The sequence below is a fragment of the Stegastes partitus genome, unplaced genomic scaffold (genome assembly GCF_000690725.1).
Source record: "Stegastes partitus isolate 25-593 unplaced genomic scaffold, Stegastes_partitus-1.0.2 Scaffold260, whole genome shotgun sequence".
Classification (NCBI taxonomy): Eukaryota; Metazoa; Chordata; class Actinopteri; family Pomacentridae; genus Stegastes; species Stegastes partitus.
The window spans coordinates 251,596-275,890 of record NW_007577991.1 but is presented as its reverse complement, the minus strand read 5'-3'; the positions used below and the strand labels follow the sequence as shown (position 1 = coordinate 275,890).

The 24,295-nt window shown below is 39.3% G+C and overlaps 3 protein-coding genes and 1 long non-coding RNA gene across 4 annotated transcripts in view; 2 read left to right on the top strand and 2 right to left on the bottom strand.

The window, feature by feature from the left end:
• ano1a (anoctamin 1, calcium activated chloride channel a) overlaps window positions 1-4,870 on the top strand; it is a 73,033-nt gene extending 68,163 nt beyond the window's left edge. Inside the window, exon 26 of the mRNA XM_008282154.1 lies at window positions 107-4,870. Within this exon, the coding sequence (XP_008280376.1) occupies window positions 107-349 (243 nt within the window). The 3' untranslated portion in view covers window positions 350-4,870. The remainder of the gene's footprint in view (window positions 1-106) is intronic.
• A 1,980-nt stretch (window positions 4,871-6,850) lies between these two features.
• On the top strand, window positions 6,851-10,386 carry fadd (Fas (tnfrsf6)-associated via death domain). The gene is made up of 2 exons (XM_008282152.1): window positions 6,851-7,246; window positions 9,787-10,386. Exons 1-2 carry the CDS (start codon window positions 6,949-6,951, stop codon window positions 10,062-10,064), a joined length of 576 nt encoding a protein of 191 aa, XP_008280374.1. The 5' UTR covers window positions 6,851-6,948; the 3' UTR covers window positions 10,065-10,386.
• Window positions 7,949-22,804, bottom strand: LOC103357550 (uncharacterized). Its single transcript, XR_520207.1, has 3 exons — window positions 22,794-22,804; window positions 12,664-12,671; window positions 7,949-8,645 (listed from the first exon to the last, which is right to left on the bottom strand). It is a non-coding gene; the product is annotated as an uncharacterized LOC103357550 (long non-coding RNA).
• On the bottom strand, window positions 13,542-21,458 carry LOC103357549 (high choriolytic enzyme 1-like). Its single transcript, XM_008282153.1, has 9 exons — window positions 21,396-21,458; window positions 20,423-20,426; window positions 20,133-20,183; window positions 19,701-19,856; window positions 17,409-17,529; window positions 16,138-16,319; window positions 15,014-15,095; window positions 14,497-14,621; window positions 13,542-13,700 (listed from the first exon to the last, which is right to left on the bottom strand). Coding segments are annotated over exons 1-9 (783 nt in total). The 5' UTR covers window positions 21,456-21,458; the 3' UTR covers window positions 13,542-13,698.
• Window positions 22,805-24,295: the final 1,491 nt, after the last annotated feature.

Genomic DNA, 24,295 nt, shown 5'->3' with positions numbered 1-24,295 from the left:
AAACACACAGTCGTGTGGCTGTGCTGGCTCCTGCTCAGCAAAAGGTTCTGTCCATTATTGAGAGATTGGTTTCTAAGGTGCTCTGGTCTCTTGCTCTGTCCTGCAGAACGTGGTGATGCTTATGAGTGACTTTGTGGACTGGCTCATCCCGGACATCCCTAAAGACATCAGCCTCCAGATTCACAAAGAGAAGATCCTTATGGTGGAGCTCTTTATGAAAGAGGAGCAGGGAAAAAGGCTTGCAGCTCGGGACAAAGATGGCCAGGACAACTGCACTTCCCCTTCCTCAGCCAATGAGAGCCCGCCACAGCCCCGCTCACGACCTGTTTCACATGCTAACTGCTGTTAAACTGCTAGCTGCTGGGGTCTGGAAAAACAAGCACAAACAGCAATGAGCAAACACAACAAACTGTAAATACAGGGGCTGACTGGTAAAGGTTAGAACAGTTATCCATTAATATAAGGTCAGTTTTGAATCGTCAGCAGAGCTTTTGCTGCAATTACATTGTTTGGGAACATTTGCAGGACTTAAACTTTTGATGTGCTCACATTAGAATTAGAATCCCAATTTAAGATGTTACATTTTACTCACATTTTACATCTTCAGCCATTAACTCAAACTCCAGCAAGTAGTACACAGACAGTACTTTGTCACAGATTTATGAACTCACAACCGTATTTATTTGAATGGAACAAGCCATTAGCTTGATGGAGGAAATCAACTTTCAGGACATCGAAGAAGCAGTGATAAACTCCACCTGCGGTAGATTTTAAAGCCTCTCCCAGAGGACATGATTTCCCAATGAAGACAGCCTCTGTCAGTCCGTCCAAATGGTCCTGCTGAGAAGAGCTTCCTTCTGGTATCTTATTGTAAGATCCAACAGAAAAAGAGATCTTCTCTCCTAGCATTAGTGTGTAAAGCTAAACAGGCCTTTTTTTAAATTTTTTGCACAATTATGTACAAATGCAGGAATTTAATGATGTGCTTTTTGTATATGCAACATGGTCAAGCACATGTGCTTTTGTTGTTGGGATGAACAGCAGGTTTTGGAAAACCTGTTGATTTATACTACTCTCTTGTATGAGCACCATATTGCTTTTTATTACGTTTGTTACATTTGTAGTACGATCAAACAGCCTGACAGGGTTCAGTGATACAATTCCTGGAAGCACAAGTCACATTATTTTTCACACTAATGAACTGGAATTCTTAAAAGTACAATTGGCAAGATTTAAAGTGTAAACACAAAGATGTCATGCTCCATCTCACTTTGATGAGATGCTGTAAATACATATCGTGTGTCCTTGCTAAACTCTGGTATTGGGTATGGGCAGAATCTTTTTGACACATTAATTCATGACTTGCAAACAGCTATTGACACATCCAGCACAACATTAGCGCCCATTTGGAGCATTTCAGTCCAGTATTTACTGTTCTCTGCCTCTTTCATCTTTTATTAACTCTTAACAAGGTACTTACCCTCATCTGAGCTCCTTACAGACGTGCACTCTTCTCCGATAATCTGACGGCATCTGAACGTGGGGACTTCGTGTCTGAATGAAAACCTTGGTAGCTTTTCCATAAAAGTTGTGATGTGAATCTTATTCGGTCAGATTTATTAACATTTGCACATTACTTTAAACACAGCACAAGTCTAAACTGTATGCGGTCGCATTAACAAATAGGCAAAGCTCAAGCAGTGCACTTCAAGTTGTGTGAAGTGATTTGAGGAAGGCTTTTTTCACCTTTTAGCACCATTACTGGTCAACAAATATCACACAGAGCACAAAAGATATAGTGTAGTACAAAAATCACAAAACCCCTTTCTCATTCACTTTGCTTTAGAATTTTATATCTATTACAAACAAATGTCCAGAAAATGGACATTTCAGATATTATGCATACAGCTGATACAGTTTCTATCTTCATCTCCATAAGACAGATCAGGTCAGATTATTGATACTCACCAGTAATGATTGTAATCTAGGTTTTCACTAAACATAAACAGGAGCTGAAGTGTTGTTGCTTCCAGCTGTTCGTAGGAGTCTTTCTTCTGAGTTTATGAAATACCTGCAGCATCAGACAGCAGCAGGATCCATATGAATGTCTTCAAAAAGAGAAAGAGTTTCACACATTTACACATGTTGAACAACATCAGTAACTTTATTAATTACTTTCAATTATTAATTATCCCCAACATGGAGGCAGGATCGATCAGGATCCAAGAACAAGTCGCACTTTGAACTTCTCCTAACATCAGACAGTAGAGTTGTCCCACTAACATGCAGTTTACATCATTTATTAGATAGCGGCCATCCTCATGTTGGGTCCTGAGCTCCGTCACAGCTGTCGGGGCATTTCTGTTTTAATGTCAGTAAAGCAATAGATAATCATCACACATGGACGGAATTATTTAGTGTTGAGGAAATCGTTAATAAAGTAGGCTGTTAGTTATGTGGACAGTTTGATAAACTTGCTTTTGTCTTTTGTTTATTAATGTTTAAGTATAAGGCATTACTTGATGTCAAATATTACATGTACCGTGGCTCTATCATCACTGTGGTGGGGATGTCTGAATGAGACTGTGATAAGCATTAAGGTAAAAATGACCTATTGATAACAGATTGACAAAGCAGCAATGTTACGTATCCCATGTCAGAAAAGGGCTTAGTAGTGTGGGGCTGGGCAGTTAGAGTGCAGTCACTTTCTTTTTTTTTCTCCAGAGAAAATGGCTTACTGCTGCTGTAAAACAACGTGCAGCAAGTCACCAAAAGTCTCTGTGAAGATGAGATGAACTGCAGTTTGTCATTATGAGCAGCGCCTGTTACATTACACATAGTCATGATCTAGTGTTAATGTTAAAACAAATGGTCAGTGCAGCTTTTAAAGTGCTTTAGTCTCCATGACTCCAAATGAATGCTAATGTTGTTCTGTCTGGTGAATGTATAATTATATGCAACTGTCATATCATTGTCTTCTTTTCGCTCCTGCCTCTGTTCGTGTAGGTTTGAATACCTGCATAGCTCTCTATTTACAGGAAGAGAAGCTGTCGTGTCTTTTGCATCATCAGCAAACTGTCCAAGTGCAGTATATTGATGTCACCTTGTCTTCAGTTCAAATTCCTGTCATTCCTGCAAGCACCAATGGGAAATGTTGGCCTTTGCAGCTTCACAGAGCCCAGAACTGATTGAACCAAAACATCCGGCCACAGCTCCTCAGATGCTCAGATTTAGGGGTTTCTGAGTAAAGTCTTCTCCCCAGAAAGCAGATCATAGTGGTATTTGGTAATGCAAGCTAGGTAGTTAGCATAGAGTTAGCACCTGTAAATAAAATGTAATTGTCCATTTCAAATGTGTGTTTAAATATTTACCACACAGGTTTGCCGACAGATTTAAAGTTGTGTATTGAAATTGGAACTGAATGCACTTGTGGTTAAAGTCACATGCAGTGTTAGGTGTAAACAGTTCGTGCCATTGTCCTCACGTGACATCTAAAGACTACGTCCTGGTACTGGTGGGACTGGGGAATCTTGCTTATCGATATGAGATTCTAATTTAGAGGGACTTCACATTTAGTTTTTTTGCGAAAGGAGAAATTTTGTGATGTCTCTAAAATGCCAGGGTCTTTCTCAGTGGCACTTGAGTGACAGTTGGTGATGGAGGTGACAGCGTTATCGACTCTCTCTGCCTTATATTCTTCAGCTGCTCCAGGGATTCAAACCATGAACTGATCATCTTCTGAACTATCATCGACTCATTGTAGTTTACCTTTCAGTGGTCTTCATACAAAGGGATTTATCAGTCAAACCTGGCAGAGCAACACTGTTTCAACATTATTATCTTGCCTTATATACTAACATAATAAATCGTCTGGCATTCAACCGAAGCTGCGGCTCTTTAGCTATTCAAGCACAAAGACTGAATGATATTTTCTTTTGTATTTATCAAACTGCAAAAACATATGTGGGAGTGACTGGATGACATATTGAAGAATGGAAGTGTAGTATTGTGATATAGACAAAGGTCAAGTCTACAGTGTGTAATCCACCTCTTGCTGTAAATATATACAGTCACCTAAAATTTAAGCCCTCAGCTCAGACTTATAGAATGTATGATTTAGTTTTTTGTTTTTTTTTATCGTCAATGAATCATGAGCTTGAGGTCAAAATATATCTGTTGTACATTTGTCTTTTATTTACATGACAATGCATTTCTAAGTGTATCTAACGTGTTGACAGGGTGTTATCAGCCCACAGGGGACCAGTGATCTGCCAACTAAAGACTTTCACAAAGACAGTAATGAGCTTCATCTTATTGTATCCATTTAAAATCATCATTTAATAATCTAGGAACCACCAAGATGGACATTTGTTGCTGTGTCTGGAAGGATGCCTGGGAAAACATCTTCTAATACAGCTTACAGACATTTTATCGCTAGAGATGTTACTTCTTTCTGGGCGATGACAAAAACTGCACATTTTATTTTTTACCAAATCATTTTCCTGGTAGTACTGTGTGTAACTAGGCTAGTGTTGATATTCAGTGATAGATTATGTGTTGCCAGAGGGCTTTAGAGCCTGGTTAGAGCCTCTAAATATCCTTTACCTTGCTGTCACATGTGAAGACCCTTCCTTGGTGTCCTCATGAGATGACCTTCCCCTGCCATCTTGTGTCATGTGGCATTTACAACATCAGTTAAATGCTACACGTTGTAACATGCTAATACCTGTCCTAATGTATGTCAGAGCACATTCCACAACATGCCTGAGTGCATCTGCATGTATAACCAACTAGTCTGTCTCTGATATTTTGCCTTTTTTTGTTGTTTTAACTAACTGCAAATAAAGCAGAGGTGAATTGCCTGAGTGGAGATGTGTGTTTTGGTACTTTGATTAATTGCATTATTTCTTTCAGGGAATTTCTACATCTAAAGTAGTAAAGTGTCAGCTAAGGAGAATCTTCAAGGCTTTCATTATCTTATGTTGAGACTTTGTCTTACAAACAATTTGTGTCAGAATCTAGTTTTATAAGCTTTGTTGCTCTTGTTGCTATTGTATTGACACTGTAGTGGGAAGATGAGAGCAGTGGGTTGGGGGTCAGTACAGACCTAGTGACAGGCATAGACTGTATAAAAGATGGACGTAGCAACCAGCCCTGAAAAATGAAGCCAACCTGGAAGTGTCAAAAACCTGCAATGTCACTATGTCTGCTAGTTGCTGGCTCTAAAAAGCCCTGGCTCCCATAGACATGATTTGGAAAAGAAGTGATCACAGATCAAGAAATACTGCATTCCTACAGCTCAGGATTTTTTTCTTATTAGTTTTCATAGTCAAATCCAGAAATCAGGTGGCCAATCTGAAAATAAATCAATACTGAATTTTTTTTAAATCGTCAAAATTTTGCGGGGCAAGGGGCGTGGCTGGCTTGATTGACAGTTGGCAGGGACGACACAGACGAAGCGAGCAGAAGGCGGTAAATGTGGGCGGGCAGAGAGGGCCTGCCTCTCAATCCGTCTGACCAATCGCTGCTCCTATGGTTCCGCCCCCCTCTGACGATTTTTGCGTCACTGGCTCCAAAAATCCAAGATGTCAACCAGGAAGTAGCAAAACCGGGCTGTGTCCGAAATCACTCCCTATGCCGGCTTCATTTTCTCAGTGCAGGAACCAACGGGTGACGTCACGGTCGCTCCGTCCATCTTTTTTACAGTCTATGGTGAATCCTACTGTGACTACATTGTCCACTGATTCACTGTCATGTCATGACACAGAACAGGGTCATCCAAGTAAGTTGCCCCATTCAAGAACAATGTTTACTTTCTTTAAAAATATGTATAGCTTGAAATCCAATATAATATGTAGACAAGAAGTATACTTAAGCAAACACATTTAGTGGATAAAATAAATCATAACAGACGACAACTTAGAACTCTAAATAAGGCTTCAGTTGTGAAAACCACTGATGTCCATGGGAGGCTTCTTACCCCATTAGAGGGGCATCTTCCTTTGAAACCTCGAACCCCGCATATACGGAATGTTCCTACAACAATGGCAAACATCACCTACAAGTTCTAATAATGTTTTAAAGACAACATTCTAATCTAATATGCAAATAATGTTTTAATAATGTTTTTCATTTCAAATTCTGTCCCTACACGGTTTAAAGTAAACTGCACCAGAACCTTTTTGTAGTCTATTCAGAGAATGTCAGATTATGTTACAATAAAACAAAGAAAGAACGTTCTCAAACCAACAGTCAGAAATGTTTTCAAGATGACAGAACGGGTTTTAAGAAAACATTGCTATATTATAACATAGTAACACTGGCAGAACACTTTGCTGCAATATTCTGAGGAGGTTTTGGGGACGTTTTTGAGGAAAAATCTTCTAGAGCTTTCCTCCATAAAACATTCCCTCAATGTTACATGATAACAAAGGAAGGACATTCTCAATGCAACATCTGGCAATTGTTTGAAGAACATTCCTAGAATGTCTTTAAAGAACTTTCAAACATCTGGGAATTGAAGTACAACCTTCCTGCTGAAAATGTTACAAGAATTTTCTCAGAACTTTCCTGCGGGGAAAGTCCCAAACCTTCACTCATTACACTGTATTTATTTATTTATTTATTTATTTATTTATTTATTTATTTGAAACTAAGAGAAAAAACTCTATACGATGTAAACAGTACATGAAATAAAAATACATAAATAAATAAATAAATACATTTTAAAAGTTTTTATTGTAACCAGAAGTTAGAGGCGTACCCGGAAAACAGTAGCCGGGAACGTTCCCTGAATGTTTCCTGCGTGTGGCCAGCGGGGGGCGTCTGTCCAGAACCAGCTGCTTGGGGCTGAGGACGATTTACCGGCAGCAGGAGGACTGCTGAGGACGAGGAAGTGAAAGTAAAAGTGGACTGTTTCCTGGTTCAGACGGACCATTCCGGCCCGACATGAGCTCTTTACAGTTTAACGCGGTTCTGCTGGACATTTCCAACCGACTCTCACCCGATGAGCTCCACAATCTCAAGTTCCTGGAGCGGGATATCGGGAAACGAGAGCTGGAGAAGGTGAACACCGGCCTGAAGCTGTTCCAGATCCTGATGCAGAGAGGCAAGCTGTCAGCCGACAACACGCAACATCTGTCCCAGCTGCTCGCACTCATCAAGCGACAAGACCTCATAGGCAAACTCAACGACTTTGAAAGTCCGTCTGAACCCACCGAGAACCAGCCGGAGCCTGCGGAGAGAGGTACCGTAGACCGAAACCGGGCTGTCAGGGCCAGAGGACTGATCACAGCAAAAGAGAAATGTCTGGGATTGTTTGTTGCTTTTAAAACATGATGGAAAACGCAGACAGATGTTTCACCATGCTGAATGATTCAACAGCTGGCTCCTCCGGGTCAGGTTCTGGTTCTTGTTCTGAATCAGGCTGAGCTTACTTGATTGATCCGGCATTTGTTTATTTCATTCACAGAACTGTTTTGTTTTTGTTTTGTATAGGATCTGGTCTCGTGAATTTTAGCAGAATAGTGATTTCTATTAAACATTTTAAGCTCATTTCTTCTGACGGAACCACACATTACACATGATGCATTCAAGGACTGCTGGAAAGTTGAAACTCCCACAATTCTTTCTGTTTTCAGCGCTTATAAGTGGTGTCTTCTTGATCATTTTATTTAAGAATACAGGCCTTTAGAACCTGCTGGCAGGTTTTATTACTCAGAGAGGTAATGTGTCTCTTAGACCCTGCATGTTCTCTCCCCGGGCAAACAAAAAAAGCGGGGAAAAAAAGAAGCAAAAGCATGTTGATTCTAAATTGTCCATAGGTGTGAATGTGAGTGTGCGCCTTTGTCTGTCTCTAAGTGTAGCCCTGTGATAGACTGGTGACCTGTCCAGGGTGTCCCCTGCCTTCACCCTAAGTCAGCTGGGATAGACTCCAGCCCCCCTCGACCCTAGTGAGGATTAAGCGGTGTATAGATAATGGATGGGTGGTTTATAACTGCATGACCCCGGTTTGTGAAGTAGGTTTTCTGTTATTATACTGTGTCTCCAGGCCGGTACTGACATAACCCTGATGGCGTTGTCATCAGTATTTTCTCAGACTTAACAAAGCTCCTCCAAGACACACAATGCAACTGTTTTACAGTTTTACAGGAGGAGTTGTGCCCTTTGTGGCCAGTTAACTGACTTTGATGAGTAAAATGGCTGGAATGTCACTTTAATAATGTGACTTGAACTGTGCATCCATCACTGAAGTGACTTTGTGCCGACATGTTACTCTGACAGGTTTCACACCTGTCAGAGATGGAATCAGTGCGTCTGTTCACTATTATTGGTGTAAAATTTAGAATTCATTGTGGACGTGACTGCAGTCCAGACTCAGTCTGTGATGACTATTAGGTGTTGAGCAACACTGGACAACCAGACTGTCTGAACATGTAATGGCATGTACACAGTGGCACCGCCCATTAGTAGTGATTGCACCATTAGTAATGTGGTCGGTATTTCTCCATGTCCCAACAAGGTGCAGTTTACTGACGAGTGCATTCAGAGTAACTGCACCAGAACTGTTTCAACTGAACACACAACAGGCAGAAAAACTGGCATGGATGTAGTCTGAGAAAGTAAAATATTCACTGTCTGTCTTCCTAAACATCTAAAATAAAATGTAAAAATTAAAAAAACAACAGTTGGTAGCCGTTTTTAGACCGTCTGACAAATAAGCCAGAAAGCTGAGTGCTTTGATGAACGCTAACATGTTGTCATGATGACAGATGTGTACGGTACAGAATGAAGTATTGGTTATGAGGATCACTATTTACTGCAAACACAATTGTCAGCTCCAACATGTAGTATGTTACCTCTTGGTTAAACTTATACCAGAAGACCATGCACTCCTCAGAAACAGTCGTGAAACGGTAACTATGGTGGAGGTGAGTGGCATTTGAACGGTTTTAGTTACATGAGCAGTTTGTGCTGAACTGAAAGGAAGAGCTTGAGCAAGCAACAAACTGATGTCAGAAGAAAAGTCTTCACATCATTTGAGCATCAAAGTATCTGATCACTCACTGATGTGCATGTGGACTTTATCATAATAAGACAAAACCTAACTATGCATACAGTCGTCCTCAGATGTATTCATCCCCTTCCATTAAAGAAAAGGAAAAATTCACAATAGTCACTCAAATAACTAAAAACTGAAAAAGTGATAATAAACAGACATTTGCTAAATTATAATTTAGTGTAATAAGACATTGCTTTTGAATTGTGGTTGAGAAGAATATTTTTAAAAAAACAAACAAAATGAGAGCAGTTTGTTGAGGAGCAGTGGGCCAAAATCCAAACACCTGTCAACAGGTGCAGAAGTCTGATTGAGAGTTACAGAAAACACTTGATTGCAGTGATTGGCTCAAAGGGTTGTTCAACAAAATATTAGTTTACGGGTCCCATCATGCTTGTTTGCTTGTTTTTGTTGTTGTTGTTGTTGTTGTTGTTGTTTTAAATACTTCTGTTAAACCACAATTCAAAAGCGATGTTGTGATTTCCCTTAAATTTGTATGTATTATTACTTTTGTCAGTTTCCTTCTTTAATGGGAGGGTATGAATACATTTGAGGACGACTGTATGTAAGAGTAGAGCTGCTCTAAAGAACAACAGGGCATTTTGTGCTTTCAAGATTTGGGCCATATGGATTACATAGAGGTGTCAGGAAACAACAGCTAACAGATACCATTTGTGGCCGGAAAATCCTTTTCTCTAAACTCACAGTGTGTTCTTCTCCTCCCTCAGACAAACTGGACGCTGCCGCGGAGGTGATTGCAGAAAATCTGGGAAGGAATTGGCGTAAACTGGGCCGCAAACTAGGCCTCACCGATGTCAAGCTTGAGTCTGTCTCCAAGAAGCATCCCACAGACCTGGAAGAGACGACACTGGAGCTGCTGAAGGAGTGGAGGAAGAGTAAAAGAGCTGATGCCACGACAGAGAACCTGATAGCTGCTTTGAGGGCCTGCCAGCAAAATCTGACTGCTGATAAAGTGGAAGACAGACTGAAAGCCCTTGAAAATTGATCGAGATTAACAGATCTGATTAGACTGAAATTATTGCTGGGGGAAAAAAAAAAAGACTGCTCTGACTTACAGGAATCAGCCATCAACAAATCTATATATATTTTTATGTATATATATTAAATGAAGCACAAAAATCATGTGTGTTGAGGTGAACAAATCGACTCCTGAATGTGATAAAACACACACCATAGAAAGCAAAATGCCTTATTGCTCTTCAGTGTCAGCTCCTGTTCATCATGACTTATTGACTTAAGCTTAAATCTGAAGATTAAAACAAAATATGAACTTCTGATTTATCAAATAAAGAATGTACAACTGAAAAGGAGATGTTTAAATTCTAGTAATTGTAATGTGACACCTAATGATCATCCAGAAACTCAGATGATGCAGTTGTTTGGCATTTTATGTATTGATTTATTTGATCGGGGACCGTGCATTTAACATAGAAAACATCTGATGTATTGCACATAGAGTGTATAGCATTAAGCTCATTTTCAACTCCTGTCCCTGGTTGGGCTTTTATAGTATCAAAGGGTACATATCAGCTAATATGTAGAAAACTATTTTGTCTACCAGTCATGTTTTATGTTGAAATACAAATTAGATCTACATGTGGCAAAACGTTTATGATTAGTGTTTTTAAGTCATCTGCTCTTGTGAACTAAGAGCTGCTATTTTACATTTTTTAACGGGCAAAGTTGGTAGTGAAACGTTTTGATGCTGACCTCATTATGGCAATGAAAATGAAACTATTTACAAGTCCAGTTGAAATGACATTTGAAAACAGTCAGTGGATGTGTGAAGATATGCACTAAAGCCTGGCACTGAAGATGAGGGAGGACTCTTCCAAAAGTTAGTTCAAGAACAGTTTTTCGTAGACTGATGACAAATGCAGATAAATATAGATGACAAGTAAACATTTTTGTTGTTTGAGTTCACGTATATGTCTGTTCATTGATTCAGTCGGCAACCAAAATTTATTTTAATTGGAAAAACTTTGCTTATTGTGTCAAATATTTCAATCACGATTAATTAATTACAAAGCTTCTAATTAATTCGATTTTTTAAAAATCACACCCACCATGAGTTTAAAGTGCATGCCAAGGCTGTGGGCGTCAAACTACTGGTACTTTTTGCTCATGTTTCTGTTGATAGTATTCAACAAGCAACATCAGAGGACCAGCTGTACTCTCAGAAAAACAATAGTTCTTCAGAAGGTGTTATGACCCTGTGCGGGTCATCTGTGGTGTTTTGTGTTTTTGCTGCTTTCTTCTCTCCTCAGTGTGTGTGCGTGGTATTGGGAGCAGGTGGTGACCCTGGATTGGCTGGCTCACCTGCTGCTGCGCCGGATTCCAGCCACACAATTGGTCAGAGGGTGGGCCAACCCACTATTTAAACAGCCCGCCAGCTGCACTCGTCCTCCTCACTTCCAGCCTCGCCACCTCAGAGAAAGCCAGCAGGCCGTCGCAACTGCACTGCAGGAGGATGCAGCAGTAGCGTGTTTGTTCCAGAGTCTTGTAGTGACTCTTTGTAAAACTTGTAGGTAGAGAGCAGAGTAGGAGGGAGAGGCCTTTTTCTTTTCAACCTTTTCTCCTGTTTTTTTTTTTGTTATTAGGTAGGTAGGTAAGATTATTGTCTTTTATTTGCTTTCTCTGGTTCTTCAAAGCGTCATCACCAGTTGAAGAATGTCTTTATGTAGGGGATGTATCTTCAAGATTCAAGAGTTTTTATCTGTCCCATGCTCATACAGTATATGTGCAGTGAAACTGACTGTTCCACAGTTATATGATCCAGTGTGCTACAGCTGACAGACAAGATGCTATGATTTGGATTTTGACAGTAGGTCAGAGTTCAGAGGGCTGACAGCATGAGGGAAGAAGCTCTTCTTCGTCTACTTCTTCATTTTTATTGGCGTTATTTAGTTGCAGGTACTAGTATGAAATTAGGGCTTCATCTAACTAACAATTAGTCTGCAGATTATTTTCTCAATTGATCAATAATGAAAACAAAGAGAAATGTCCAGTTTCCCAGATCCTAAGCTGGCATCTTTTTAGATGTTGTTTTGTCTGACCAAGAACCCACAGCACTGAAAGTGTTATCATGAAAGACACAGAAATGCTGCAAATTCTTACGTCTTTAGTATATGTATAAACATTCTTCAAGTCAGTGTGTCTCTAGCTGTAAAATGCATTCAGTGTTTTATGATTTTTAGTTTAGATCCACAGGTTCATTCAAGCTTTTAGGCTTGTATGCGCCCCCTCACAGTGACTGACTTCATGTTACTTTGTGGTTCACTGAAGTTGACATTTTAAAAACCTCATTTGTCATGTGAGTGAATGAAGTCAAAAGAAATATTGTTAAATGACCAACAATTTTGCCCACTTTACAACCTGCACAGAATAATTTGAGTTAAAATGCCCAAAGAACCATTTATTTAGAAAAAAAAGTACTGAAGACGCATTTAAAAGAGGTTTTTTTGTTGTTGTTGTTGTTTTTTTTTTTTTTTTACTGAACCAGCTGGATGCACAAAGAACTGTCCTGAAAATTGTTCCTTAAAAAAAACTAATTTTTCTGAAGTTCTTTGGAACTTCAAAGGAACTGTTTTTGCTAATAGGTTCTTTGTGGACCTACAAGGGCATCACGGCGAAAAAAACAACAAAAAACAGAACGTTTTTTTGGTTCCAGTTGGCCCCTTTATTTTTCTGAAGGTTGCTGTTGATGGCTAAAGCCTGTGATAAGAGTCAAGGCAGCAGTCAGACTAAAGACTTCAGACCATGGCTGACTAATGTAGGGCCGTTCAAACCTGTGGATTGTTTAGCCCAGTGACTATGAAGATGTACCAAGAGGTTGTGTTGCTAAGGTCATCCAATTTTAAAGAGTCAGAACTAACCAAATGATTTCCACAAAAAATCTCGCAAACAATTCTCTCTTTCTCTCTTCAGCTGGTTTTCATCAGGTGAGGGTGTCGACTGCTATGTTGTGTGGATTGAGTGGTGTCACTGTTTTCCTCTAAGTTAGCTGATTGCTCAAACATTAAGGTTATTTGAAGCAACAGACTACAACACTAGTTAATGACAGAATACTTAGAGTTCCACATGCCATTCTCCTAAAAGCATGCCCTGTTCTGCTGTCTCCTGCCTCCATTTTGCTTGTTCCCCTAAAACCTTTAATAGTATTGGACCTAATGGAACCAGATCCTACCTTTACCGTTACTATCACTAATGTTCTGTGTAGCTCGTGTTTGATATGATGCCGTTTGTGTCCAGTGGAAGGTCAGGAGTTCTGAGTTTAGGCCCAGGGCACCTGGAATAAATCACTCACACTGCCCACTCTATTCAAGCCTGTGTGGAATAACTGTTCCCAGTTCTTTCCATGATAAAATAAACAAGCTGAACTGTAATAATATAAAGAAATCAGCTTTAGTGTTAATTCATTTTGATGTTAAAAATCAAATGAGATGATATTTGAAAGCAGCTGTATTGTTTGCCATTTTATTGAATAGTCAGACAGCAATCAGATTTTAATGCTTTAAAGAGGTCTGCAACTTAAACTGCCACCTGCACGAAATCCACATCTCCTTCCTGGACATGCTGTGAAGTCATTACAGTGTCAGATCAGCGGTCACAGGCGCATTTTCTGCAGAGGAAACACATGTCAGCAAGAAGACCTCTTTAGAAGGATGAGGCTGATCAATGCTCACTGAATATTCCAGTGACGTTGATTTTCACATTAAAGGAAAGGTTTTAGGTCTCTCCTAAAACAAAGCTCACTTTACAGCAGAAATAAACATGTCTACAGTCTGGTACAACAAATATTTTTTGTCTCTGTAGCTAATTTTTCCATTTTTCAACAACAATAACTGTACTGTTGCTGAATTTATAACTTATGTGTTTACACTGTTTAAGGCTTAATGTCAGGTATAATTAAGGTCTCAGGCTCCACTTCTTTCCACATTCTTGTAGCAACCAGGAGCCAGGCTCTGACAAAAATGCTCTTCAGGAAACACAAGAGTGATGTCATAGAGGCTTCAGTCAGTGGTTCAGAAATTATCTCACGCCTTTGAGAAAAGAAACAAACAGCAGTGTTTTGTTGAGCCAGCCAGCAACCGCTGATACTGGTGTTCCTCTTGGGTGTTTCTAGCTGAGCTGCAGAGCGTTCCTGCTTGATTAGTCAAACTCAGTCTGCTATCGCTTCATGCTGTCTTTGCCTGAACATTGCAATATATTTCTGCACAGAATGAGAACTGTGGATTTCAAACCCTGACACTAACTCTGGAAGTGCAAGAGGAAGGGATCTCTTCAAGAACAATATAGAAATGTACAGACCTGCTGAAGATTTTCTCAGACACAGTTAGTGGCGTCTGAAGTGAACTTACTTTGCAGTCAGTAGAGCATGTTCTGTAACATTTCTTGTACGACTACAGCATACTTACAGCACCCGTAGAGTCTGTTCAACCTATCAATGTCGTTCTGGCTCATTTGTGTGGCCTGGCCAAAGGCTACATTGCTGTTAGGAATGGGCAGCATGGTGGCATAGCCGTTCTTGCTGAAGGCGTACCTGGAGAATCACACATACCACAGTGCAAGATTAGCTTGGGTAGCAAAGAAATTAACCCTGATGTGTGATGTAATTATATTCAAAAGCAGATTCACACTGGTTGACCTGTTAGTGCTAAACACTCTGGTAGAGGACTGTATGTAGGATATTTTCTGAACTTAACCAGTAGGTTCTGACTGTGCTGAGCCTCTAGTCGGGCAAGTAGCTGTGGCAATAGTGGCTCATGTACTGTTGAAGCATACAGTGTTCATGTGAAACTAGTCAGAAACCTGAAAAAAAAAAACGCTAGAAATTCATACAGTAATTAGACACTGATGGCAAGTCCTTACATGTAGTGACAAGGAAAGTGAGAGATAAATGAAAAATGTGTCAAATAAAGTAAAAGACCTTACTTCTCATATTGCATGACAGAGTTGTAGTCATAAGGAGTTCCCTGGTTCAGAGTGGCAATCTTGTCGAAGTTGTACTTCATGTCTGCAGAGATGAGAGAAAATCTGCATTTGAAATCACAGAGTTGTACAGACTGTCAAATTTTTTATTGAAGTCTCTTTTGAAGTTAATAAACGTCACTTTATTACGCCATCTATTGAGCCACACATCAACACAGTGGGACTATTCAAGACTTCTTAAAATTCTCATTCTGCCCATGTGACACCCTCACCTCTCAAAAATCAGTTAAACTGTGACATTTCACCCCGCTGTTAGCAGTGTGGAGCTAATGCCACTGCTACTCCTTTCAGTTTGGGCCAATAAAAAGATGCGTTGGGAGGTCAGCCCAGCCTGCTGCTTGCTCTTTGCCCATCAGTTCCAACCTCACTTCCTGTCTTTTATCTGACTTTCTGTCTAAACCAAGTGTCAATCTTTGGGACTGAAAAATGAAGAAGTACAAAAACTGCAGTTCCTCAATTGGTCCTTTGAGGCTGGTTCCAAAAGCAAGTCACTCCCCGTAAACCTCCATGTTAAAATGTCTAACTTTACAGCATCGATAAACATGTTTACAGCCTGCGACAATAAACAGCTCTGGTCTCTCTGGCTGGTTTCCTGCTCCTGACAACTGTATGGGGGTTAATTTACATATAATTCACCATTTAAATTGTATGGAACCTTAAAGGTACACATAATTAAGGGTGTGGCTGCTTTGCGTGACAGATGCTGTCAAAGGACAGTCCATGATCCTGAGACATTTGCATGCGCCACCTCAGCTCTAATCACACTACACCTCTTCGCTTGTTTTTGATTTATCCAGGTGTTAGAATGAGTCTGTCACTGCCCCCACAGTGACAGCTGGAGCCACTAGACTGAGCCTAAAACTGCTCTTCAGCAAACCTTTGGGTTCTGTCACCGAGGGTCCATACGTCTCTACATACAGACAGTGGCCTGAGCCAGTGACTGGAGAGCTCCCTTCTCTCCAAAAGGCTGGACTTTTGCTTAATGTAACAGTCATCCAGGCAGCAATGTAACACTTTTAAAACAAAATAGTAAAGAGGTCAGTTATTCATTAGTGAAAATGTCTCACTATCAATGATGTTCTCCCAGTAAACCTTGATGTAGCTGTCCCTGTCGGAGCGGGTTTGTTCATGGTTGAAGCCGAGGGCGTGGAGCAGCTCGTGCTGGACGGTGCTGTGGTACACACATCCCTGACGGTCCAGAGACACCGTCTGACCACCAGTATATTGACGACCCACATAGGAGTAGCAGCTGTGAACGCAGCAACATATAACAACATTTACAGATCTCATAGGCTGTCAACTTGTGCAATTGTAAATAGGAAGGTTTGCTTTACAATCCCTCCAAAACAACAATGAAACACAAATGTATTGGATGAGATGCTGCATTCTGTCAAATCTGTTATTCTAAAGACGATTCTATGTTTTCTGTCTGTTCCATTATTACTGTTGCCTAAAATATGTGTGGTTCACCTCTGGATAATGCAGTCTGTAGTCTCCAGGGAGGACTGTGAAGCATCAAAGCTGTAACACGCAACTAACAATCTCTAGACTGATGTTTTATCCCACTGAGGAACAAGACTGGTTGAAGGTGTACATCTTAGGCTTAAAACTAGTGGTGGGACGTGATTTAAAAAAAAATAAAAATCAAATTAATTAGAGGCTTTGTAAGCAATTAATTACTCACATTTTTTATCAAATAGCAATATTTGACACAATAAGCAAAGTTTTTCAATTCAAATAATTTTTGGTTGCCGATTGAATCAATGAACAGACATAAATGTGAACTTAAACAACAAAAATGTTTATTTTTCATCTATATCTGCATTTTTCATCTGTCTACTACATTCACAGATCAGCGCAAACTCAAAGTGCAATAACAGCGATTATATTCAAAATTGTAAAACTTTTTGTCTTGAAACTCTTTGTTATACAATTTGCACACAACCATGCTCTTATCCAAGCAACTCTGCCCAACAAGCCAACAATGCATCTCTTCTTTCATCACTCTTCACCAAACCTTGTTGTGCGCTGACATCACTCAGAGCATCCTGTGCAGAGCTCCAGACTGCGACCAAAATGTTTGCATTTGCAACTTTTTTTGAGTGTTTGCGAGTTAAAGTTTCAAGTGGTTGCATTTGTGCGAGTGGATGATGATTATTAAGCTGTATGAGTGTCGCTGTAACCGGCAGCTACAGTGTTCACTACAGTGGTGGAAAGTATACCTAATGCCTTCAGTGTGCTGCGGCATTTACACTTAAAAATGCGATTAAATGTGTTATTTTTTTAATGCATAATTTTTTCTGAAATTAGTTAAAAACATAAAAACTCTGAGTCTTACCCACTATCGGACTCGATGCTCAGCCATTCATGATCCCCATTCTGATAGGGTCTGAAACGGATGCAGGAAAATGTAGAGAAAGACTCCAGTCCACGAACGATGATAGCCCGCTCCCGGGAGCCTGCCAAGAGAAATATGGAAGGTTGAGCTTTTTTAAACACCACTGTGTTTCTTAATTATAGTGTCAGTGAGCTGGTCTACAGACATGGTGATTGTATAAAAGATGATTTTATAGATGCAGTGTTGCTGTCAGAAAAGTTACCCAACAGTATATCAAGTAGACAAATTTAGCACAACCTGAAAAACACTGAAGCAATAAAATGCAAATGTTAACTGATAGTAAAACACTGACAGTGTTTATTGCTCTTATACACTCAGTCTGTTTTCTGTCTGCTCTCCTGTTCTCTCTCTCTTTTACCCGCACCTCAACCTATTGAGGCAGATGTTTGACGTCCCTGACCTTGGTTCTACTGGAGGTTTCTTCTTGGTAAAGGGCACATTTTTCCCCTCTGTTGCCAAGCACTGCTCTAAGTTAAACCAAAGGAAACTTGCTATTTGAAATGCCTTGAGCTTTTAAATATACATATACAGTACCCGTCAAAAGTTTGGACACACCTTCTCTTTCAGTGGTTTTGATTTATTGTAATTATTTTCTACATTGTAGATTTGAACACATATGGAATTATGTAGTAAACAAAAATGTGTTGAATGAATCAGAATAAGTTTTATATTTTAGATTCTTTTGCTGTGATGGCAGCTTTTCACACACTTGGCATTCCCTCAGTCAGCTTCATGAGGTGTTCTCCTGGAATGGTTTTCCAACAGTCTTGAAGGACTTCCCAGAGGTGCTGAGCATTTGTTGGCTGCTTTTCCTTCAGTCTGCAGTCCAACTCATCCCAAACCATCTCAGCTGGGTTCAGGTCGGATGATTGTGGAGGCCAGGTCATCTGACGCAGCACTCCTTCACTTTCCTTCTTGGTCAAATAGTCCTTACACAACCTGGAGGTGTGTTTGGGGTCATTGTCTTGTTGGGAAAAAAAATGATGGTCCCAGTAAGCGCAAACCAGGGATGGCACGGCGCTGCAGAATGCTGTGGCTGTCATGCTGGTTAATGTGCCTTGAATTTTGAATAAATCACCAACAGTGTCACCAGCAAAGCCTCCCCACACCATCACACCTCCTCCTCCAGGCTTCACGGTGGGAACCACACATGCAGAAACCATCACTCACCTTCTATGGTCTCATAAAGACACAGCGGTTGGAACCAAAAATCTCAAATTTGGACTCATTAGACCAAAGTACAAATTTCCACTGGTCTATGTCCATTCCTTGTGTTTCTTGGCTCAAACAATTCTCTTCTTCTTCTTGTTCATTCTCAGTCGTGGCTTCTTTGCAGCAATTCCACCATGAAGGCCTGATTCAGTCTCCTCTGAACAGCTGATGTTGAGATTTGTCTGCTGTTTAAACTCTGTGAAGAGTTTATGTGGGCTCTAATCTGAGGTGCTTTTAATTTTCTGAGGATAGTGACTCTAACTTATCCTCTACAGCAGAGGTAACTCTTGTACTTACTTTTCTTGTGAGAGCCAGTTTCATCATGGCCTTTGATGGTTTTTGCTACTACTTGGGGATACAGTCAAAGTTCTTGAAGTTTTCTGGATCGACTGACCTTCATGTCTTAAAGTAATGATGGACTGTTGTTTCTCTTTACTGAGTTGAGTGGTTTTGGCCATACTATAGATTACAACAGTAGTCAAACAGGGCTGTCCACTGTGTACTAACCCTACCTCTGCACAACACTTAAGAAGGCAATTCCTCAAATTGACTCTAGACAAGAGACACCTGTTGGTTCAAAACCATTCCAGGAACAACCTCATGAAGCTGATTGAGAGAATGCCAAGAGTGTGCAAAGCTGTCACCCACCTAGTACTATAATATTACTAATGCCTTAACTTGTAAGAAGCATTTTGTCCAATGTGGAATCCATTTCAAATATCCATTATATATTTTGGGTATAAAATCTTAATTTATAAAATAAAATTTTCAACAGGATAAATCAGTGGTTTTTGGAATCTGAAGTTTTATTTATATTGTATATCATTAGAATGTTATTACTAACAGTGTATTATATTTGAAGAGTTTTCTCTTTGACACAAAGGGTGAATTTAACGTATTAATGCAAATTGTTATTTTTGCAATTGTACAAAATAAGAAAGATTTAAGAACAAGCTTTGTCTATGAATGTGATGTGTGCTGTTGGTCTGCTTAGTGAGTGAACAGTCAGCTGATGCTTACTGTAGTGGTTCTGGATGTAGTAGGGGATGTAGACGTTCCCATCATAGTTCTTCAGCCACAAGCAGCCTCTGGTGGTGCAGGGGTCAGCGTTTCTGTCAGCCTCAGATCTGATGGCAATGTCTCCTCCGATCAGTGTGGGCTCATCCAAGCGAGGAACTGCAAGACCAAGTTAGTGAGTTCAAAATACATAGCAGGTTACAAATAGCTTGTTTACAGTCAGTGGTGACAATGATCACCTGATCTGAAGCTAATAAATCAAAGCTTTTCCTTTTATCAACATGGAAAAGTCAGAACACCATCACATTCTGCTGAAGGTAGAGTTTAAAAAGATACCCCCACTGCTGCTGCTTCAATGAACATGGTGGCTTAGTTTAAATGGATAGTGAAAAGTGCAGGCAGACTTGTGTGCTCTCCAGCAGATAACACACTTACCGCGGTTTCTGTTGGCCCTCTCCAGCAGCTCACCAACAGACAGCTCCTTCCCTACAGCAAGAGCACATTGTGTATAATATTGTATCAACGGTGAACATCATCACTTGAGCTCAATGACATCAGAATTACAGTCTTTGCAAATGCACAAACTGCAGCTCCACTTAGCTGTAATAATACAATCATCCATCAAATATACAATCATACATTTACAATCATTCTGCTGTATTACTGGCAAGCTTCTATTCAAAGCATCAAAGCCTGATAAAGAGCAGTATTCATTTCTTTCCTACCTTCCTGCACTCAGCCACAGCACCATGAAACAGAGGAGAAAGGAAATGTTGTAGAAGCTGTTTGTGATGATGTGCTGAAGCTTATTGAAATCTACATTTACAAGGAAAATGACTTTGGAATTCTATAAAGGTAAAGCATCTTTCCATTGAATCCCAAAATTTTAAACATGAATGAAGTAATAATTTACATAAAGCAATCCTTTAACGATTAGAATGTATTTTTTTCATTTTGAAATCTGAAATATTTCTTCATGGTATTTTTTCCAGTTCAACTTGAATTTATTTTTACTTTTTATTTTTGAATGCTGCTTTTCCAAATGTTCCTTTTTTACATAATAATCTAATTTCTGAATTTCATTTTCATTCCCATGACAGTGGAATTGTCCAAAACCACCAAAAGTGACAAAGAAACTCAGGACACCACAAGACCTTCAAAATGTACAGTTTTGCAATGAATGAGAAATGAACCAATAGAGCTCTGACCTTACGCTGCCAACAGTGATGAAACAACACTTTCTAATAATAATTAATCATTTTTATTTCATACAGAACATTGGAGCTCTGTTTCCTTCCGACTATAGACAGTGGTTTAGATACAACAAAATGATAGTGAAGATATTTCCACGTTTTTATGAAGTTTCTTTGTAGTTATACAGAACTATTGAACTTCTCTTGATTTTAATCTTCTGAAGTCAGTTTATGGCTTTTCATTTACAAACAAAGTTTGTAACATAATCTGTCATTTTGATCTTCTTGTTTTAAGATTTATTTGGCTGATTTTCTCTGATTTACATGAACACCTGTAATTTTCTCAGCTCTTTTTATCTGGATGAATTTGTCCTCCACACATTAGCTGTAGTTGTACCCTGAAAACATTAGAATACATTTCTGATTGTCCTACAGAATGTCTTGGTCCTACATATCGACTCTGAGGCCATGTCTGTGGGATGTGGTAGTTTCTGAATTTTTCTACCTCGGCCCAGGAAGACGACACCAGCAGCAGAGCCACAACGGACCAAGAGAAAACCAACATGGCTGCAGAAGATCTGTAAAAAAATATATATACATATATTACACTGACAAAAACTGTAAACATTTCAAAATACAATTGGAAAACTGGAAAAAAAGAAATCTGTAAGTTTTGGGAACTTTTTAAAAAAATTATTACACAAAAGTGTTCAGCATTTTGCAAAAACAAAAATATTAGTAACATTCACACACCTAATGTAGATAACGTAGAAAATAACATGTATACAGGATTTAAATAAAAAAAAACTTTAAAAATTGTAATTCTATTCACAAGTGTTTAATAATGGTGACTTTACTTGTTTTCAAAGGTAAATTCATAAATTTTTAGATGGACAAAGTTTTTAAAGTTATTAAAGATGTGTAAAATATACAGGTTTTTGTGTAAAGTTATATGTTTAAACTCATTTTACAGTTGACCTGAATGAACAGTAGAATCTTGCAGTTTTTTTAAACTAAATGACAAGTTTTTGAACATTTTCTTGTATTTTGACATTCTAAAAGATGTTTTATATAGAATTATACAATAAATCCCAACTAATGATGGAACTTTTCTGCAGTATGAAGCACATTCATTTGTACTACAAAATGATTGATCCATTTTTATAGGCAATTTTATTGTTTTTACAAAAAACATAAATTTATATAGTCCCCTGCCTTCACCCTGAGTCAGCTGGGATAGGCTCCAGCCCCCCCTTGACCCTAGTGAGGATTGAGCAGTGTATAGATAATGGATGGATGGATAAATTTCTATATATATAATTTAATAAAATGAAGGCATCAAGCTGCTAAATGTTACTGTTTTTCTGTTGTTGTTGTTTTGTTAAATCTTTTTTTTTTTTTTTTTGAATCTTATTAGATATTAATCCAGTGCAGGCTAACATCATGGTCACCTAAATCACTGACAGTATGTACATGAATGATGGAGTGTGTAGCGGTGCTGGAGGATGGGGTTCTTACCTGAAAGCCTGAAGAGTGAATGTCTGCCTGGCAGCCAGTGAGAGTTTTTATAGTGTTAAGATAAGATCAGCTTTTATTAATCCTTCAGTGGGACATTTGTGTATTTGTTCCAGGTCTTCAAGGACTAAGAGGAAACACGATGTGTCAAAAGGTGCAAACACACTTTATCACTGTAAACAGAAACTTCGAACAACTTGTGTGAAACTTTGCACCTGTCGCTATGTGTGCAACTGTGTCTTTCTCTGTACAGGTAAAAAAAATAAAAAATAAATACAGATGGATGAGCAGTGAAAGGAAAAACCTGAATGCTTGACCTCTACAGTGAGAGGATCTGGTAGCTCTGTTGTGCTGTAGAAGGCATTTTGCTGCAATGGTTTGAGTCCACTTGTCTCCTAAGAGGGAAGGATCATTGCAATTCAATACAGTTGTTCACCTTTATCCAGTGGTGAAACATTTCTATCCTGCTGGGAGTGCTTTCTTCTAGGATGGCAATATTCCAATCCATAGAGACTTGCTGGGTTACTGAATGGTTTGCAGAGTGTAGAACACCCATGGGAGATTTTGGACTGACATTTCCACCTTTCTATGATCATGCTCATGTTGTTCTGTGCATGCTCTCTTAAGGTCCTAAGGCAGGCTCTAGCAGTAATACAGAGGGTTTCTTTGTTGGTTTAAACCTGTGTATGACACTGCCAACTGTTTCACCCTATACTTTAGGTGTCTTGGAATTTTTTAAATTTTTTTAAGCCATTCCTTTTTGGTGTAGTGAAATAATTTTTCTTGTTTTCTAGGAAACTACTGCAGGTGGAATTTAAATCTAGATCAGCAGAAGCAAATTCAGTATCATTACATACGTTGACAAAATTGTTGGTCCCCCTTGGTTGATGAAAGAAAAACCCACAACGGTCACAAAAATAACTTGAATCTGACAAAAGTAATAAGAAACAAAAATTCTATGAAAATTAAGCAATGAAAATCAGACGTTGCTTTTGAACTGTGGTTCAACAGAATTATTTTAAAAAATAAACTCATGAAACAGGCCTGGACAAACATAATGGTACTCCTAGAAAAGATTGAAAATAATGTGACCATAGGGACATGTTCAATCAAGGTTTGTCCTCTCATTAGCATCACAGGTGTCTACAAACTTTTAATCAGTCAATCGGCCTATTTATAGGGTTACAAGTAGTCACTGTGCTGTTTGGTGACATGGTGTGTACCACACTAAACATGGACCAGAGGAAGCCAAGGACAGAATTGTCTCAGGAGATTAGAAAGAAAATTATAGACAAGCATGTTAAAGGTAAAGGTTGTAAGACCATCTCCAAGCAGCTTGATGTTCCTGTGACTGCAGTTGCACACATTATTAAAAAATTTAAGCTCCATAGGACTGTAGCCAACCTCCCTGGACGTGGCTGGAGGAGGAAAATTGATGACAATTCGAAGAGATGGACAATACGAATGGTAACAAAAGAGCCCAGAACAACCTCTAAAGACATTAAAGGTCAACTCCAAGGTCAAGGTACATCAGTGTCAGATCGCACCATCAGTCGGTGTTTGAGCCAAAGTGGACTTCATGGGAGATGACCAAGGAGGAAACCTTTGTTGAAAACAAATCATAAAAAGCCAGAATGTTGACAAGCCACAGATTCAAATTATTTCTGTGACCATTGTAGGTTTTTCTTTCATTAACCGAGGGGTACCAACAATTTTGTCCACGTGTTTATGTTGTAGAGGTCGTGCTGCAGAGTGAATTTGGGATGACCAGCCACCTCCCTGATGATATTGTGTATATGACTATATGTGTGTGGGTTTGAGGACAGTCCTTTCAGTCTGATACACTTTGCATAGTTTAGCATAGTGCATTTTAAAAACAAGAGAATTGTC

Bases quoted from the DNA above. Each gene is read 5' to 3' on its own strand.
- fadd (XM_008282152.1), top strand. From the start codon at position 6,949: ATGAGCTCTTTACAGTTTAACGCGGTTCTGCTGGACATTTCCAACCGA. The intron at 7,247-9,786 runs GTACCGTAGACC...CTCCTCCCTCAG, and splicing joins GCCGGAGCCTGCGGAGAGAG to ACAAACTGGACGCTGCCGCG.
- LOC103357549 (XM_008282153.1), bottom strand. From the start codon at position 21,455: ATGTTGGTTTTCTCTTGGTCCGTTGTGGCTCTGCTGCTGGTGTCGTCT. The intron at 19,857-20,132 runs GTAAGTGTGTTA...TTGGTCTTGCAG, and splicing joins GAGGGCCAACAGAAACCGCG to TTCCTCGCTTGGATGAGCCC. The intron at 14,622-15,013 runs GTAAGGTCTTTT...GTGATTCTCCAG, and splicing joins TCTGTCATGCAATATGAGAA to GTACGCCTTCAGCAAGAACG.